Genomic DNA, 19,307 nt, shown 5'->3' with positions numbered 1-19,307 from the left:
GTATTACTACGAACAAACTAAAATTCAACTAAAACAAATTAAATCCTTTCACTTTTCTACCAAGCTAATTTACATGAATAACTATATTCAATATTGTATAGTTCTAAAAATTGACCTTCACAGTCATAATACAAATTATATCTAACATGGTGTATGCAATCATAGGTTAGCACTTAGCATAGGTACAAGTATAAAATATTAATAATAAACCTAACTTCATACGTTAGCATTTTTAGTAAGGCGAGTCGCGAGTGACTTAAAATTAAAATTAAATTCATGTAATGCTTTTATAGGTACTCAATATTCATTAATCATTATATACCAAATCAGTGGCGTAATTAGGAATTAATTAGGATAATTATATGAACCCGGGCCTTCAGACCAACTAAGTAGTCGAAAAAATGCTTCGATTTTCAACTTCAGTATCTTGTTCGATGGGAAAGTGAATATTGTTGGTGCACTGGGGAGATCAAAATTTCCAGTAATTTTCAAAAAAGCCTTGAAAAACAAAAGAAAAATTAAGGAAAAACGGGAATTTTTACGCTAAATTGGTTTTTGACAAAATCGATTTTGGTTTTTGGTGTAACTTTAAAACAAATTACCGTAGATACAATTTTGACTGAATGTTTAAATTAGCATTTTCTATACACGAAAAAATTTTCAAAATATTTTGAACTGTTTAGGGACATTTTCAGTTTCCAATTTATTTAGTTTTTTTTTCTATGAATGTTAATGAATAATGAAACTTTATTTGTCGAGTAAAAATGCTTGAAAATTTAATACAAGGCTCCTACTATATTGTTACAATGATATTTGAAAAATATTAAAAATCCTTAGTCACAGTTTTTTTTTATAAACATATAAAGTTCAAATCTTGACAAAGTACGGAAAAATCACGAAAATTAGCAAATTATTTTGAGTTAAGAATTCATAAACATTTTTCTTTTTAAATCTAAGATTTAAAGATGTAATACAAGATTATTTATAAGTTAATCTACCTTTATCAAACAAAAAATGTCAACAAGCAAATCAAATCAAATTTTTTTGAGCGTTTGAAGTTCATATTTTTACAATATTGGATAATATTCACTTGATTTCTCATGTAGCGATTTTGTTATTTTGTTGTTATTCAAAAACGAAAAACTGTAGATACATGAAAATTTCACTAAATGTATAAATTCTCATTTTCTATACAACATCAAATTTTGAAAATATTTTGTCTCTTTTTGAGCTGTTTACGGGCATTGTCAGTTTTAAATTTTTTTGGTTTTTTTTCTACAATTGTCAATAAAATATTATTTGTTGGGTAAAAAAGAGTGAAAATTTAATACAAGGCTCCTGTATATTGCTTGGTATAATGGCAGTCGAAAAATATTAAAAATACATAGGCACAATTTTTTTATAAGCATTTAAAGTTGGAATTTTTTCAAAATTTATCAAATTTAAAATTTAATAATTATTTTATAGTTATAAAATGTTTAACTTTTATAGGCTTATAGCTTAGGATTGAAAATTTAAAACAAGGTTCCACGTAAATATGTTATAATATATAAATTACTTTATTCATAATAATATCATCAAATATACTAAGTGATATCATAGGCTGACTGACCGTTTTCGCTCAGAATCGTTTTTCTTATGCAATGATAATATGTATATCATTGAATTCAAATTTAACGCCATCCATTACAGTGACCCACCACTCACTTGTAACCTACTGTACAACAGAGCGACAACCACTAGTCCACCTTTTTTATTAGCTTTTTTGAATTTTATATTTAAATCTAGATTTATTTTATATCATTTTAATTTTTAGTATTCTTTAATAGCAATAGGTAAGTACACTAAACATTGTTTTTACTTTTCATTAGGTAGGTAATTATGTAATAAATTTATCTAATTGTATACAGGCGCGGACTGGTAAAAATAAGACATGGAATGCTACACAATTTAAAGGGCAAATAACAAAACCTTTGGGGCCAATTTAAAACATGTAAATTATTTATAAAATAAAAATATATTTTATTTTGTTTTAGTAAAATATTGAAATATTGAATATTCGACTTCACCTGAAAGTATAAGACGAGCACTGCACTGACTGCAGTATAATACAAATCGAAACATAATCCTTGTTAAAATATTATAACTACGTGTATATATCAATAATAATGGTTACATTTATTATTATAGTCAATTTACTCTAGTGGCGTACATAGAAATAATTTTTGGGGTGGGCTACAGTGCTATATACATATGATTGACTGTTAAATGATACTTTAATTTTACAGTAAAATCTAAACAAATTTGTTACTTATATAGTCGTCGAAATTACCTCCTACTAATTATAAATAATTGCGGTGTTATTACTTTTTTTCATCTATATAATGTTATTAGCAGGGCTTAAAATGGGGGGACAAGTACCTCCGATGGTGGTTAAAAAGCGCCCCCTTTAACAAATTAGGATTTTTTACATTAGACATTATACATAACATTATATATGGAACGCTTAAAACTATATGGATACATTAGTCTCCTCTGGAATTTTTTCCCACTTCAACCCCTGGTTATTAGTTATGAATTTTATTATAAAATTGATAATTGTAGTATATTACATATTAATACTTAAGTTAAAAAATCATTTAAGATTTTAAATTTGATGATTAATGATTAATTTTAAAAATATTAACTCATTTATAATATAATATTATTTAATTTCAGTATAATATTTGTCAAATTGATATTCAACTTACTGTACTTTTAATTTTTATTACCAAAGGGTGTGCCTTTTTTTTCTTTTCCGTTCAAAAACCCGGAAACGGGTGGGAACTGTTTAGCACAATACTGCCACCCTACCAAAGGATATACCTATCCATTTATAAATAAACAAATAAATAAATATTTATATAGCAATATCATATAATATAATATGTACCTATTTTATAATTGTCAATATTATAATAATATAATAATTATTATTCAAAATGTATATATTTTTATTATTTTTGATTGCTGTACCTAACAGTAAGGTTAGGTACCTATAGCTTTGGGGATTTTTTTTCCTAGATTCATTTTTGGTCAGGTGAATTTATAATAATTAATAGATAACATGGGCACTATAAGACTTTTACGTATATTATACATTTTACCATACGCACTGGCATTTGATTTTTATTTAATTAGTAATAACTACAACTAGTTCCTACCTTAGTGTAATACTCTATAGTTCCTACCAGAAAAGATGCTGATGAAATTTAGTTATCAAAGCATTTTTACTACTCCAAAAGGTGATGACAGACTCAACAAATAAAAAAGCGGGTAAGTGGATGTCGCTCTGTTTTTCAGTTTTGTTACAAGTGGATTAATGTAATGAATTTTAATTCAATGATATAAAACTGAAATTATTCTAAACTTCATCGGTTTAACCATATTTAACCATAGAACTGTGGTTTGACATACCAGGTAACATTTTTTTTTAGTTTTTATTTTAACCGTTATAAGCGCTATAAGCACAAACGGCAACAGATCACGTGACTTTTTGATAACGTTCCTCTCGTTTCTAACGGGCTGTTACCACGAATTACCATGATAATAAAAGATTAAAATTTAAAATTTGATAAGTATTATTTAGAATTAACTATTAAGATAACAAGACGTTTATACTATAGAACAATAGTTTATACTGATATGTTTATGCTAAATAGTAAATAGTAAAATATACTAAAAACTAAAGTTAAAACTACACTATTTAATAATATTTGTATTTTGAATTTTTATAATATACTAAATTTCTCAAGATGTGAATGAACTTAATTAAACTACAAGAGAAAAATTATATCATATTATTATGTTGAAAAATAAATAAAGGAAGTAAACTATTTTCCAAATCAAGGTATAGTTTATATGTTATTAAATATATATTAATTTTCAAAAATATATAGTACATAACTATTTTTCTGTAGTTTTAATTTAGAAAACTGTTGTACTACTGAGTGATCAATTCTAATTTATCTGTAAAGTAGAATTTGCTTATTACGATGCTGGATAATGGATATAACAATATTACATGTACGATTCCCAGCCATGTACTTGGTTGGTTTTAAATTTCATGTCCAGTATGTTTTTGTAGTTGGATATAATGAAGTTCGGATATAACGATCTGATTCACTAGGTCACTTAAAGATTGTTTTAAGTGGATTCTACTGTAATCAGGCCCAGCTCAAGGGGTAGGCGACATAGGCCCACGCCTAGGGCGGCACTTAAGCAGCACTTTAGTTAGAGGGCAGCATTTTAAAAATATTGATAATATTATATTGTTAGGGGCGGCAAAATTTGATTTTGCCTAGTTCACTATTTCCGCTTGAGCCGGTCCTGACTGTAATTATTAACTTCTGGTGGATCAATTTAGCTTGAAATAAAGTAAGATCGACACAAAAAATCACTGTCTAAATGCCTGACCATGGTTTTTATAAAATTTTATAACAATTTAATTAACATACAAAATATAATAATAATTTGTTCTATTAACACCTTAAATAATATGTAACTCAAACTTAAACAATGTATATACCATTGTATATCATCTATAGTATATACCTACATGATACTTTTTATTAGAAAATTAGACCGACAATTATAATTTACTTAATAAAAACTTTTGAATCAGGTTCAGTTGCATATATCTAAATAAACATGGATCCTGCTTTGCTGAGAGAAAGAGAATTATTCAAACTTAAAGCTTCAGCTATCCCTGTGTAAGCATATAATTATAATGCATTTATATTATTTTATTCAAATAATAATTTTACTATAATTATGTTATATAAAGTATAAACTGTTTATATTGTGCTATCATTGTAGAGTTGAAAAAAGGTTAAGAGAAGACAATAGCAACAAAGATGAGTTTAAAAGAAAATCAAAACCATTACCATCTATGCCAAGACCACCTTCGCCCCCAAACACTTCAAGTTCATTGAAGTATAAACTGTTTCGTATAGATGTATTGAACATAATTTTAACAATTAATATTTTTAATTAACACTTTAGTAGCTACAAGTCCTATGGGCAAAGTTCTCAGTATAAATTTGGTGTGCTAACCAAAATAGTTAAGTATATTAGAGCTCGGCATCAGGATGGAGATGATCATCCGTTGACATTAGATGAATTACTGGATGAAACTAATCAATTAGATGTGGGAACTAAAGTGAAAACGGTACTTATATTATTAACTTATTATAATATTATGTTCATATCAAAAATTAAAAATCAAATTTATATCATTATTTATATAATATTATTATTATTAAGTGGTTAGAAACTGAAGCACTACCAGGCAATCCTAAAATTGAACGTACACCTGATGGAAAATATATGTTCAAGCCTCCTTATAAACTTAAAGACAGAAAAGCTTTGTTAAAGTTATTGAAACAACAAGATTTGAAAGGTTTAGGAGGAATTATGATGGACGATATTCAAGAATCATTACCTAATTGTGAAAAAGCCCTCAAGGTAGAAAACTAAAATTAATTATAAAAGTTTTGTTTTACATTTTATTTATAAAAATTATGTAATTAGGTATTAATATATACTTATTTTTATAACAGCATCTACAAAATGAAATATTATATGTTTGTCGGCCTGGGGATAAAAAAAAAGTTATGTTTTACAACGACAAATCTGCAACTATTGATATTAATGAAGATTTTAAAAAAATGTGGAGGAGTATTGCAGTGGAAAATATGGACGATGAAAAGATTGAGGAACATTTGGAGAAACAGGTGTGTACACCAAAAATTCATATTTTTAAAACATACATACTGAAGTTATACATAAAATATTTTTTAGGGTATAAGTTCCATGCAAGATAATGGTATCAAAAAAGTAAATCATGTAAAACGGAAAAAACCAGTGACCAAGAAAAGATTATCAAAGAGACCAAGGGATAATGAACATTTAGCAAATGTGTTAGAAGATTATGATACATTGTAATTCTTTGTACAAGTATGATTAAATTTTTTTATTGTACATAAAATAAAAAAAAATTGTATACTAATTATTTGTTAAAAAGTGCTCAATTATATTATCAATATCTGAAACAGCTTTTAGTCGTATAGGTACTGTTCCTAAGCTCACTAGTTTATCTGGTCTTTCAGCTTCTTCAATTTTAGTAAGACTGAATAATTCCTAAAAAAATTTCAATAACATAAACTAAAGTTTAAGATTACAAATAAATCAAGTCACCTTGTGATGTTTATCTTCATTGGCTTTCAATAATTCATATTTTTTTTCATTAAAGATTAAAACAACACGCCCAGATCTATAATATTGAAGTTTTCCTATTGGTTTGGACTTAAAAACAGCTTCTGAATCATTCTGGAATTAAACATAAATGTGATTTGTGATATTCATGAGAGCCACTATTTGTATCGAAATAATTACTTCAGTTTTTAAATGGCCATTATATTCCATTTTTATAGGTACTTCTGGTATTACATGATTATCATTATTTTCTCTTAAATCAATATTTGCAATCTTTGGTTGAATACTAAATGAACTGTCGTAGAACTAATAAAAATCAAACAATTATACAATTTACACTAATTATAGTTAATAATAAGATGGCTAACTGCAAAGAATACATTCTGTACAATAAAAGATAAGTTCGATCAAAAAACATAGCTAATATTACATAATCCAGACACGGACTAAGAAAGAATGAACTGGAAACAAATTGACATGCAGGTGAAATCTGGTTGCCTCAAGTTTCGAAGCTTTGTACGTCTATTTTATATCGAGCTACATATATTCATCATATAAACTAGATGATGAATATAGGTACCGCTTGATACATACATCCTGCCCCCCTCAAATGTACAAGACTCTTCTAAATCTCAAGCGGCCAGGTAGTATGGCTCTGGTTTCCAGTTTATACTATTTTAGTCCATGCCTCCAGAGCATGAATAACCTTGCTTCAGAGGCAACTACTAGCGATTATATTATCAGGTTGCCTGATCGAACTAACTTTTAATTCTTAATCAATGTTTAAGTATAAATGTATTTTGATAAATCAAGTAGTAATAACCTGCAAAGTAATCAATAATTCAGGAGAAATTAATTCACTTAATGAAGGATATATATTCTTCTGGAATGGATATTCTAAACTCATTTCAGACTTAATTTGTGGTACCCTATCTAAAACAAATGCTATTAGATAATTTTCAAGTTAACATTAGTACATTTTTTAGAACCTTTTCTGAAATATGGTAATCGAACTGGTCCATGAGGCTCATCCATTGGGTCATCCACATCAAATTGAGTATTTTCTAACATTTGCATTTGTTGTATGCTTTGACAAGCTTCTTTTTTCAACTAAGTAAATTTTAACAGACACTCCAAAATCAAAACACTCAATACAAACCAAATATCACTTTAATACTCACAAAAGATCCTGAACTATTGAAACTACCGAGGTTTGAATAAGATCGAAAACCAGATGATAATCCCATGCGTGATGGACCTGATCTACCCTGGTTTGTAGAACTCATGTTAGAAAACACACTTTGTACCTAAAAATAGAACCTAATATTATAATTCTACATTAAAAATAATAAGTATTAATAAATAAATGTTATTTCTTAAAAAAAAAAAATGATTTTGTTTATTTATTGATCTATTGGCTATTTATGCCACTTGAAATTTGATTTTAAAATCATTTTATAAAATGTAATTTCTAAACACAAAATTAAAGATAATTCTTTTTAAATATTAAGTAATAACTAATAGGTAATGTTAATATTATTTAACAATATAGTTAATCACTAATAATACTTAATTATTGAGTCAAATATAAACCTGTGTTGTAGATCTTTCTTTAGTTTTTTTTTGTTTTTGTGCTGACGATAATTGAGCACTTGAATTAGCATCATGTTCAACTTTGACTTCTACTTTAGATAGTTGATCTGAATCCTTGGCTACAATTCTGTGGAAAATATTTTAATTTTAAATACATATATTTTATTACAAAATAGTCAATTTTTTTTTTTAAATATAATTTTTATTATATTTTTTAATATTAATGTTTAATAACTATTAGGCATAGTGATAGTTTGTAGGTGGTAGAATCCATTCCTAAATGCAAATTGGGAATGGGGTAAGATTTTTTGAATGGGTGGTAAAATGAGCTGGATACAGCAAGATTTTTTCAAATATTCAGAAAAGTATGAAAGTAGATTTATTGGCCTGTAATATTGAGGAAAATCTATGGGTTTGCCAGATTTAGAAATCAGTTATAGAAAATTTGTCAATGAAATAATTAATTAACCTTTTATATCCTAAATTTGGTGTAAATGAAAGTTTTGCAGCCCCAAATTTGGGTAAATTTTTTGAACGTTTATCCATTTCAATTCATTCAATGGTTCAGCAGTTGTTTAATTCTGTAACAGACAAATTACAGGCATATTTTATTAATAATTAATCAAAATATAATAATATGAACAAACTCCATAATCATAATAACATTTATTTTGTTGCATGCATTTGAATTAAGTATTACTTACTAAGTATCTCGTAACTTTCAGCTTTGTACTTAGTTTTAAACTAAAAACTGACAAGAGTCAAGAGGTATGATGTATGAAGTAATAACTAATAAGCATCATGGACTAAGCATTTATTATCTATATCCACGGTCTTCTATGAGAAATTGTGTTATCAAAATCATAACATGATAACATACGAATAACCTATAATATTTTATAATCATAGACCTATTAAGAAATAGAATTCTAAGAAATAGAATTATTAATAGGTCTATGCCTATAATCGTTAATTTCCATCATAGATATTAAGAATTAAGATATACCTTAAATATATCTTAAAGATACCTGAAGTATATCTTAAATCGTGATTTCCATAGATAATGCTAATTTCACAGATTTTGGACTTTGGAGGTTATGTTGACTGATATGGCCATTTTTTAAATTAGTAAATAAAATTTCCAAACATCTTTTTTTAATATAAATAATAAATAATGATATGAATTAGGTTTATTATTATTATGTTTAATGTTTATTATTTGGTGTCTCATATTATTTATGACACTAAGATCTAGGTCAGTAAATAATGTAATTTACCCAAAACAAACCGATAGATTTATAAATTGTGTACAATTATGTCAAAAGAACCCAGCACTAGCAAGGAGAAACGGAAGAATTTGCGCAAAGACGACGGTTCTAAAATACTGAAAGTCCTAACATTATACGAATACCTCATCAAACTTCCAGAAGCCGTTCAAGACCGGTTATACAGTCATCCGCCGACTTGCCTAACAGTGTTTAGAGTGTTACCTGACATAGCGCAGCAGTTCACTTTACGTATATTGTTCATCGAACAGCCGGTACCGCAATCAGTTCTTTCATCCTGGGTACCGGCCAATTATTCCCGTGAACTTGACGAATCTATAGAGGTAGCCACCAATTTACACATATGGAAATTAACCAGTGTATCTGGCGGCCTCAAGGGATGGATTCTGAATTCTACGTTCAAGAAGAAACTCAAAGTGGCCCTTATGGGCGGTGGCCGTTCTACGGTACCCAACAGCGATATGACAGCTGATCCAAAAGCAAGAGATATAGACTTTTTAGATTCATATGCGTATGAACGGTGGGAATGCATATTACATTATATGGTTGGTTCTAAACATGAAGGTATATCATCAGATGCAGTCAGAGTGTTACTAAATGCAGGTCTTATGGTAAGTGACAAGTGCCAATATTATGATGTAATTTTATTAGGTACTCAATGACATTATATTTTAGGTCAGAGACACGGATGATAGTCCAGTTATTACATCGACGGGATTTCAGTTTCTACTGCTGGACATGGCCACTCAAGTATGGTATTTCATGCTCCGCTATATGGAAACAGTTGAATCGAGAGGTCTTGATCTTGCTCAATGTCTGACATTCTTGTTCCAAATACATCTTGGTACTTTAGGATGGGATTATATAACAGATGAAATGTCTGAAAACCTTCAAGCGTTTTTACAACATCTTCGAGAATTTGGATTAGTTTACCAAAGGAAACGTAAAGCTGGACGTTTTTATCCTACTCGATTAGTAATTGAAATGGGGCAAGGAAATAGTCGTACTTCAGAACGAATGAAAAATAAAGAACGTTATATAGTTGTAGAAACTAATTTTCGGATTTATGCTATGACTGATTCTGATCTAAAAGTTGCCTTAGTTGCATTATTTACTCATATGCTATACAGGTAATAATTATTATAATGATAGTTTAAATATATATTATTATAACCTCTACTGTTTTAGATTTCCAAACATGTCTGCTGGTATACTAACAAGAGATTCAGTCCGAACAGCATTACGTAGTGGAATTACTGCTGCACAAATAGTGAGATTTCTTACTGTTCATACACATCCTCAAATGCAAGAAAGTGGGATGCCACAAACTGTAATTGATCAAATTTATCTATGGGAAAATGAAAGAAATCGATTAACATACACAGATGGTGTGTTATACAGCAATATAAATACACCTAATGATTATGAAACAATAAAAAATTATGCTGCTGATATTGGGGCATTGGTGTGGTGTGATGAAAGAAGAAGGAACATTGTTGTAAGTACTGATGGACACGATGACGTAAGAAAGTTTTGGAAAAAACAACCAAAATCTGATCCATTTTAAGTGTAATAAGTTCTGTACACAATGTTAAACTGTTGTGTATGATTTGAGTAATAATGTTATTAATTTAATAGCACTAACGATTCAACAGCCAAAGTTTGGTTAGTTATAAGTGCAACAGAGCAATAATAATTGTGTACATATAATTCATAGTTAAATTGTCATACTAAAAAAATATTATGTATTTATTTATTCTATTTATGTATTATGTATAATTTTTTAAATAAAAAATGAATTTTTTTTTATTTTGGTATGGTGTTGTTTTTAAAACTTAATCAATTTAATACATATTACATAAAAATATAAAATACATTCTTGAATAAATAAACAAGACAAAAAATAAAACATCATAATCTTATTTAATTTATTTAATTACAGATGTAACATGAACATAAATAAAAGAGAAAATGTGCACAATAAGTATGGTGTTACTAATAAATACACAAAAATAATTCAATATAAATGTATAACATTATATTATTGTATATAGTTTATAAAAAATAGTGGTACTTGTCTTTAGTATCTTTATATTATAATTCATTATGAAGTGATCATTTTTAATATACAAGGTGATTCACCTTGATGATCGCCCCCATTTGATGTCCTTAAATAATGAATTTATTCAAATTCAGATTTTTGGAATTTTCATTTGAAAAACAAAAGTTTGCAACTCCTAAGGACAATCCTTAAATAGCACAAAATATTTAAAAATTTGAAAATATGGTCTTTAGGTATATTTAATAATTCAAAAAATCAGATTTTAAATAACTGCAGTATTAAAGAAAAAAAAGAGAGTGAGTATATTTGGTGAATCAAACTATAAATAATACAATAAAAATTATTACTACAATATTAATATTGCATAAAATTACAGGTCGGTTACTTATCATTTAAGATAAATCTACATAACACGATAAATCTAATTAATAGATATACTATGATATAAAACTAAGTCTTGTTTTATTAAATTGTAAATAAAATAACAATAATAATTTCTAGAGATCATCAGAAAAAAATCAGTTATACATTTATAATATTGTTCTGTTTTCACATTAGTTAAAAACTTGCAATTATTGCAATATTATGAATTTGTAAATGTTTATAAAATAACCAATGTCCTATTTATTAAATGAAACATACTGATTCCTCATCAGTAGCTGAATCTTTATGTTATACGAGTTGTTAATTATTATACAATGATGTTGCCTTAAACGGCTAACAATACATAGTAAAGTATTCAGAGATATTACTGATGCTGTCTAATAAATGTTATTATATAGGTAAACAATAGTTACATCATTGTTCGATTCCAGAGCTTAAATGAGATACTTAATCGTAATACCTATTCTATCCACTATCAAAGTTATATTATATTTAATTTATTCATAAATTTAATGATTTGGATTGTCGTATGAGGGCAGTCCTTAATATATTATACCTATGGAAGACAATATGATTGTTTTATATGAAAAATAAACTATGATAATAAAATTAAGTTATAAATTGATAAAAAAAATTAAGATATTACAATAGATTATTGATTAAATATTGACAAATATTCAATTATATTTTCTGAAAATTGGAACCAAAATCTAAATTACTTTAAAAATCAACACTTGAGCGTCTATTAATATGTTTTAAATGGTAACAAATAATAATAATACATTTTTGTCATGCATAGAATCAATAATCATTTAAGAGGATAAAATAATATAGTTAAATGTAGTTCTTGAATTAGTTCATTTTGCTTCCAAGGCCTTACATCGTATCTTACCCTGTATTATTGCACATTATTATCATAACTATAACTTAGAACTATTACATATTTTAATAACAATTATTGAATTAATCTCAACATTATCTCACGAATAAAAAAAAAATATACATAAACATATAATAAGTTGCAGTTAACAAATGACTATAGGTACAATAAAAATTCTATAAACAAAAAATAATACAAATAAGTGACACTTAACATAATTTAAACAAATAATAATGTATGCAGTTAATAAACAATTAACAGATTACCTATTCAACAGTAAAACCACAAGTTTCTTCAACTGCTTGGCTGAGTTTGTCAAGTAATCTTTGTTTACTCTCGTATTTTGGCAAATCAAGACGGTTAAAGCAGGTGTGCGCTTTGGGGAGATTATCAGTAGGTACATCAGTCAAGTGTATTGTAAACAAACGAGGTCCAGCTGCTCCAGTTGACCCTTAATTATAATATATTATGTGTCAATAGATACACATTAATTGTTTCCATTAAATAAATCATTATTTACCTTGAAGTGCCTTAAAACCTTGAAGAGGAACTCTAGAACTCCCAGTGACAAATTGTAACAACCTGAGACGCATCTCTTGACTATAGTTTTGTTCAATTATTTCCCAAAACCATTTCACCACAGGCATATCTGATGCACAATGCTGAGTATAAAATATGAAATAATATTAATTTGAGAATATTGTTAACTGTTAGATTTTTAAAAAGTATAAAAAAATAATCACTTTGAGCCTAGTATTACGCTTCCAATCTTCAATATCAATGGTGCCAATACCACTGATAATTAATTCAATCTCACGTTCATCAAAAGGCTTTAGCAATGTTCCAGGAACTACTTCGGTTAAGCCTTTTTGCAATGCCAAAAACTGTTGTTCAATTCCTCTCATAAATCTATACGTCACGTATAATCTAAATACATTTAAATTGTAGTTTGTATTATACTATTTAATATTAACATAATATACAAAGGTCCACCCATTAACATACTTGACATATTCTTTTTTATTATCTTCTGTGAGCTGAATATTTTGCCCACCAGTTTTGAGCTCATGCAATTTTAATACACCAAAGCTACTTTGTTCGACCGCAAAAGTAGTATCAATTATATCTTTTTCAAGTTTATTTTCCCTACAAAAAAAAAAAACATAAAATAGAGTATTTATAGAGTTACTTGGCTAATTAGTAATTACAATATATATGTGAGACTACGATGTAATTCAGGATCTACTCCTTCTATATCTTCCAGAGTAATTGGTTTGTTTAGTAGCATTTTATAAAAAGGTGTTGTAAATCCTCCATCAATATAGTGTCCATGAAAAATAGCGATTCCAATTATACGACCAACAAAGTGGAAATAAGATAGGTGTTCCTAAAAATTAAATATCATTTTTAGTTGTATAATATAATATTATAGTTCCATTAAATCGTAAATAAAACATACTGGATTAATTGAACTATCCGGATTTATTTGTAAAGTATAATTATCTTCTCTGGAGTATTGAAATAATCCATATTGGGGATTAAGCATCTCATGGGACAATAAATACAACCACTCTCTTGCTACACCACCATAATCAAGACCTTCTTCACATCGGAACTTGACCATCAACCGTTTTCGTAGGTCCTTTGGTCGCATCTTCATCACTGCTCGATATGACTCCTATAAATTAATGATATTAGGAACAAAATAATGAAGTTCAAAATATTAATTCATACTTCAAATATTTCTGATCTCGAAACTTCTAATCTCATATGTCCTGTTTGAGGCTGTAATGCAGCCAGTTCCGTACGTAAAATCTTCTGTTTAGCTACTAAGTCACGTTTGTATTTAGGCAAACACTCTGAATCAGTCTCAATACTTTGGGGACCATCAAAAACAGGGCCAGGGCGAGGTTGAATCCTCTGTTGACTTGATGATGTTTCACTAGTATTGGGCACTCTAGTATTAATACTAGTGTTTTCTTTATTGTTCATTGAGTTTTGTTCGTTTGTTGATGAGCTTTGATCATTTTGTTTCCTATGATAAATTACAAACACATTAATCCAATAATAGCAGCAATATGCAATTGATTGATTTACTGTAATAAATTAGCTATCACTGCTGTTGAAAGTCTTGGATCCGAAAAAGTTGTAGTTCGATTATTATGATCTACATAATAATAGCGACCACTAGATGTTTGACGTACTTCCCAACCAGCAGGCAAAGGGCCAAGTTGTTGTCCAGAAGTTACACTAATATTCCTTGGAATTCTCGGATCATGCCATGTACTTAAACCAGTTGGGGTATGATAAAAATAAATTTGTCCTTGAGGTGTTGTTCTTATTTCTGTTAAGGTCAAAAATTATAGTGAAATATTTTTAGTTAGATTAAAGTTATTTGATACTAACCATAACCTGTTGGCAAGTCTTGCGGTTGTTGAATTGAGGAACTATGAGATGATGCATGTCTGGCAGAACCGAGGGATGCTCGATTGCTAGGATTCCTATTCCTAAATATATTAGTAAATAGTTATAGTTATTAATTGCCATACATTTTTATAAAAACATATAAGCAAAAGTAACTTACGTTTGTGAAGTCAAAGCAATGCTATTACCATCATTATTATTTATCACATCAGATTCATTTTGTGTATCTTCTGTAGGAGTTGGTGCTGGAGGGCGAGGACTACTACTACCTGTAGTAATTTTTGAATGAGATCTAAAAATTAAATTAAAAATTATTTTTATAAATAAAACTATATATTAATTATTTGCATGAATTGTACAACTTTTTTAAAGTTTATTAATTTGTACATATGTATACTCCATCCGGCATAAGAACGTAATTCATCGCGCAGATGGCGACCGGTTCTCCACTCGCAACCTTGTCATAGTTATAAACATATATATATATTTGTTATTATAGTCATAAGCCCGACCTGCCCAAACCTGTTTTGGTCTGCCATCCTGGGTATGTTCTTATTCCGGACGGAGTATATGTCTGTTTTAGGGGCGTATTTATAGGGGCGGATATGAGGATAAATCCGCCCTCATGGCTCTAAATATATGTGTGTATTATTATATTATAATTATTACATCGTAATCTGTAAGCAGAAATTCTCGTCATCCGCCCCCTACAAAAAATACTAAATACGCCACTGGTCTGTTTATAGAAATTGTAATTAAAGGGTATGGTAAGCAATTTTTTAATTTTCCCATATTTTAAAATTTTAATTTTATAACCTGGCATAACATTATGTAGATGTCAAATTTGAGTTTATTTAGATGGCTGATAAGATCAGGCCTAATAATTTTGTACTGCCAATGAAAAGTATTCTAACTTATTTATGCCGGTGGGTACCAACTAAATTTGTTATACATTTATAAATTAAAATTATTTCACTTACTTTGTCGGTTTAACCCATTGAGTAGTTTTGGTTTTATGATTTACATAATATAATCGTCCATTTTCTGTTTTCCTTTCCTCCCATCCATCTGGCAACGGAGATGATTGTTGAGATGATACTCCTGCTGTACCATCTTGAGATAATAAAGATAATACTAATTGACCTCTAATTGGTACTGGATCATCTGGATTTAATTTAATTAAATCTAATTTTTGATCTGTAAGTTAAGAATTATTCGCAAATAGAATGTTATTACTTATTTCAACAAACAATATGTAAGTCACTATATTATATACTTACAACCAGTGTCTTTGTATCGCTGAATTTGATTCCATGATAATCTTACACACCCAAGGAAACCACTAGTAGGTTTTTGAATATTTTTATGAATTTTTTTATGGTTCCACAAGGTAATTGTTACATGATCACCTTTACTTAAATATCTATAAGCAGTTTTAAATTATCATGATTTTCACAACTAGATATAAATATATATAGTAATATTATTTAACTAATTTCCTTACAAATCATAATGTTGATTCCACTGAGGGTCACAGGTTGGTTTACAGGTATCTGTTGTATAACATTGTCCAGACCCGTCCACACTTATCTTTGCAAATGCATCAGGTGGTAAACCTATTAAAACCCATCATTTAAACAATACAATATAATATGTTTAAAAGCAAAATATGTTAAATATATAAAATGTATATTTATAATTTATAAATAATTTTTAAGTAAATCAAAATAAAACTTACGAAATAAATCTTTTTTCAACAAATTCTGAGCGCAAAGTACTGAAACCAAATGTTAATCATTGCATGAATTATATTATTATTTAGGTATATAAATACATGTTTATACATACAAAACAAAATACATTAAACTTAAGCAGGCCAGAATTAGTTACTTCTGCGGTAGTAGATTATTAATATGGTGCATAAAATGTAATATTATGTATTCTATAATTTGTTGGTAGGTTCTTAAAAAACTAATTATGTCAACAAAAATACACTTAGTGTAAGGGAAGCTATGGCATCTACGTAAGGATAACTTTTAGTTAAGTACAACATTTTATATTATTATAGAAATAATAAGTATAGCCTGTATATATCTGTGACCTGGAGATAAAGGACACCATGTCCTTTTTTTATGATATTGAGTTAGCTCCATGTTATTATCGTAGGTTTTTCGCTCTAAGTAAAGGTATACAGCACTAGATCCAGTAATCATTAGTAACAGAAATATGACTATGAAAAATAAAACCATGTCCACTTTTTTTAGAGGTAAAGAACACCATTGGACCTATATCCTATAAAATTACTATTTTGTGACATGGCATTGTTTACCTCCGGGGTACAGATATTTAGAAATTAAAAATTCATGAACAAACAGACAAAAGTAGGTATTTCCAAAATAACAATAAAACATATTATGGAATGTTGTAGGTAAGATACCTACATGGCTACATAATGTATAATTGCAAACTGACATATTATCATAACAAATTTAAAATTAATATTATTCAAAACTTATTTGTGAAAATATTAGATCAAGTAAATCACCTAAAAATGTATAAAATAGATAAAATAATAAACTAAATTAATTAATAAAAATAATAATTTATAAGTTAATCAAATCAAGATGTTTAACTCACCTGTTAGACGGATCTTAGTTGTTCCTCCAGTTCGCCTGCTACCTGAAGATCCCGACATGTTTGACATATTTGATACTCATTAGTCATTAGTCATTAATTATTATGATAAATCTACGTTTGAAAAATTAAAAAGCATTTGGCATAATAAAAATGTTTTACTACACAAAAAATGAACACATAATGATTAGCAGCACTATTTAATTCTCCTCTCTGTTTTTTAAATTTTTTTATCACAGACAATAAATTAAACGTGAATATTACGCTCGAGTTTTGTAATTTCTACATAATTCGTCTAGTTTCGCGTAATTTCACTTATTTTATACGCTCCGAACTATTATACTACTATAATAGCAAAGGTACTATAGGTAGGGACGTAGGGTTGTAGTATGAATCATTTAAGACTAATTGAATGTTTTGTTATGAAATAATCACAGTGCAGTTATCTATAGTATGATCCTAACTTGAACATTTCCCCTCAAGTTGGCGCATGCATGGAAAATAAACAAACACTGTTTTTTTCCATGATTCGGTGACGCAATTTATATACCTATATATCAATAATAAATTCTATAGTTCTTGCACACTGACAACCGGCACTGCAGTACTGCACAACTGCAGCAGTGCAGCATTGCAGTGCACTAGTTGCATCATTTCAATTGATAACATTGTCAACAATTATCTTATTTTCCTATGAAATTTGATCTGCCCAAAAATGAGGTGGGAATAAACCATTTTCAACATTAGTCGGTGAATTGGCCATGAGACCTATATAAAACCATTATTCACGTCATGTCCTCTCACTGTCACTGTTCCTCATAATTTTTAACGCGACGAAATTTGGTGAAAAAGTGAAAACCACCTATTACTTGACAATTTTCAAAATTGCAATAGGTAGCCCATTGTAAACCGCTTTTCAAAGTCTAAACTCTAAATGTAACATTTTCAATTCCAATTGTTTTTCGTGAAATTTAAAATATTATAACTCTTGTTTCCAACCAAATACCAGTACCTATACGATTTTTGAGTTTTAAAGTCCATAAAAAGAAATATAATTGGCACCATTCAAATAAACATGTACCTATTGTATAGGTGAAAGAAAATATTTTGGTGCATACGAAAAATTCCATCAGCAAAAACATACTTTGAACTATTTAAAAAAGACTTATTAGTGGCATTTGTAAAAATATATTTACACTATTTTCTAATACCATGAAACAAAATGATTCATTATTGGAAACAAAATCTTTTTTTATAAAAAATCACTGCAGCTTTTGCTGCGAATAAAGATTTTGGTATTTCAGGAAATCTTTTTCGTCTATACATACTTTTCCTGAATAACCAGACATCAGAATGACTTAAATGCTCTGATTTTGGGTAGTCACGTAGGTAAACTTTATTTGGCTTCACGTTAAAATCAGTCGTAATTACTTTGCGCCGGGAACGGTCCGATACGCGACCTATGTCATAAATGTAAAATACTAATTAATTTTAATAACTTCTAAGTTGTAAAGCTGTAAATCTAGGTACTTTAATAGTACTGCCCGTACTTCGACCGGATGAGGGTCGATGACGATCTGTGCAGCTTGGTTGGGACGTCCACTGGAGGACCACGACATCCCAGCCATAATATGCGGTCTTAGAGTCTTACGTTCGAGGACCTGCCGCTAGACCTGGTCTCGAGGGCCACGGCCTAAGCTGATGCTGGAGAAAGCTACAGGTCACTAATCAGTAATCACTATTTATAGAGTAGATTCTTTCCCTGAAGGAAGAAGAAGAAAGGGTCAGA

The 19,307-nt window shown here is 28.6% G+C and overlaps 4 protein-coding genes across 5 annotated transcripts; 2 read left to right on the top strand and 2 right to left on the bottom strand.

Annotated features, from left to right (window-relative positions):
- The first annotated feature begins 3,645 nt into the window (after positions 1–3,645).
- LOC132938131 (transcription initiation factor IIE subunit beta) lies at positions 3,646–7,516 on the top strand. 2 transcript variants are annotated; one of them, XM_061004812.1, is made up of 8 exons: positions 3,646–3,889; positions 4,664–4,751; positions 4,858–4,974; positions 5,044–5,209; positions 5,305–5,505; positions 5,601–5,774; positions 5,842–5,997; positions 7,384–7,516. In XM_061004812.1, the coding sequence occupies exons 2-7, from the start codon at positions 4,690–4,692 to the stop codon at positions 5,983–5,985; spliced, it is 864 nt and encodes a 287-aa protein (XP_060860795.1). In that variant the 5' UTR covers positions 3,646–3,889; positions 4,664–4,689; the 3' UTR covers positions 5,986–5,997; positions 7,384–7,516. The 2 variants fall into 2 exon arrangements, with proteins under 2 accessions (XP_060860795.1, XP_060860794.1); XM_061004811.1 differs by lacking the exon at positions 7,384–7,516 and having other exon boundaries at positions 5,842–6,092.
- Positions 5,962–8,699, bottom strand: LOC132938129 (uncharacterized). Its single transcript, XM_061004810.1, has 9 exons — positions 8,553–8,699; positions 8,318–8,429; positions 7,849–7,975; positions 7,437–7,562; positions 7,245–7,365; positions 7,079–7,188; positions 6,436–6,561; positions 6,238–6,369; positions 5,962–6,180 (listed from the first exon to the last, which is right to left on the bottom strand). The coding sequence occupies exons 2-9, from the start codon at positions 8,392–8,394 to the stop codon at positions 6,046–6,048; spliced, it is 954 nt and encodes a 317-aa protein (XP_060860793.1). The 5' UTR covers positions 8,395–8,429; positions 8,553–8,699; the 3' UTR covers positions 5,962–6,045.
- A 197-nt stretch (positions 8,700–8,896) lies between these two features.
- On the top strand, positions 8,897–10,943 carry LOC132938128 (general transcription factor IIH subunit 4). The gene is made up of 3 exons (XM_061004809.1): positions 8,897–9,745; positions 9,810–10,264; positions 10,323–10,943. The coding sequence occupies exons 1-3, from the start codon at positions 9,164–9,166 to the stop codon at positions 10,699–10,701; spliced, it is 1,416 nt and encodes a 471-aa protein (XP_060860792.1). The 5' UTR covers positions 8,897–9,163; the 3' UTR covers positions 10,702–10,943.
- Positions 10,944–11,038: 95 nt separating this feature from the next.
- Positions 11,039–17,900, bottom strand: LOC132938127 (E3 ubiquitin-protein ligase SMURF2). Its single transcript, XM_061004808.1, has 15 exons — positions 17,522–17,900; positions 16,623–16,661; positions 16,389–16,500; positions 16,165–16,307; positions 15,865–16,081; positions 15,045–15,176; positions 14,867–14,967; positions 14,558–14,804; positions 14,195–14,495; positions 13,920–14,138; positions 13,669–13,847; positions 13,466–13,606; positions 13,204–13,387; positions 12,981–13,122; positions 11,039–12,911 (listed from the first exon to the last, which is right to left on the bottom strand). Exons 1-15 carry the CDS (start codon positions 17,586–17,588, stop codon positions 12,727–12,729), a joined length of 2,409 nt encoding a protein of 802 aa, XP_060860791.1. The 5' UTR covers positions 17,589–17,900; the 3' UTR covers positions 11,039–12,726.
- Between the last annotated feature and the right edge of the window lie 1,407 nt (positions 17,901–19,307).

Source organism: Metopolophium dirhodum, chromosome 2 (assembly GCF_019925205.1).
Source record: "Metopolophium dirhodum isolate CAU chromosome 2, ASM1992520v1, whole genome shotgun sequence".
Lineage (NCBI taxonomy): Eukaryota > Metazoa > Arthropoda > Insecta > Hemiptera > Aphididae > Metopolophium > Metopolophium dirhodum.
This window is presented reverse-complemented; position numbering and strand designations above follow the sequence as displayed.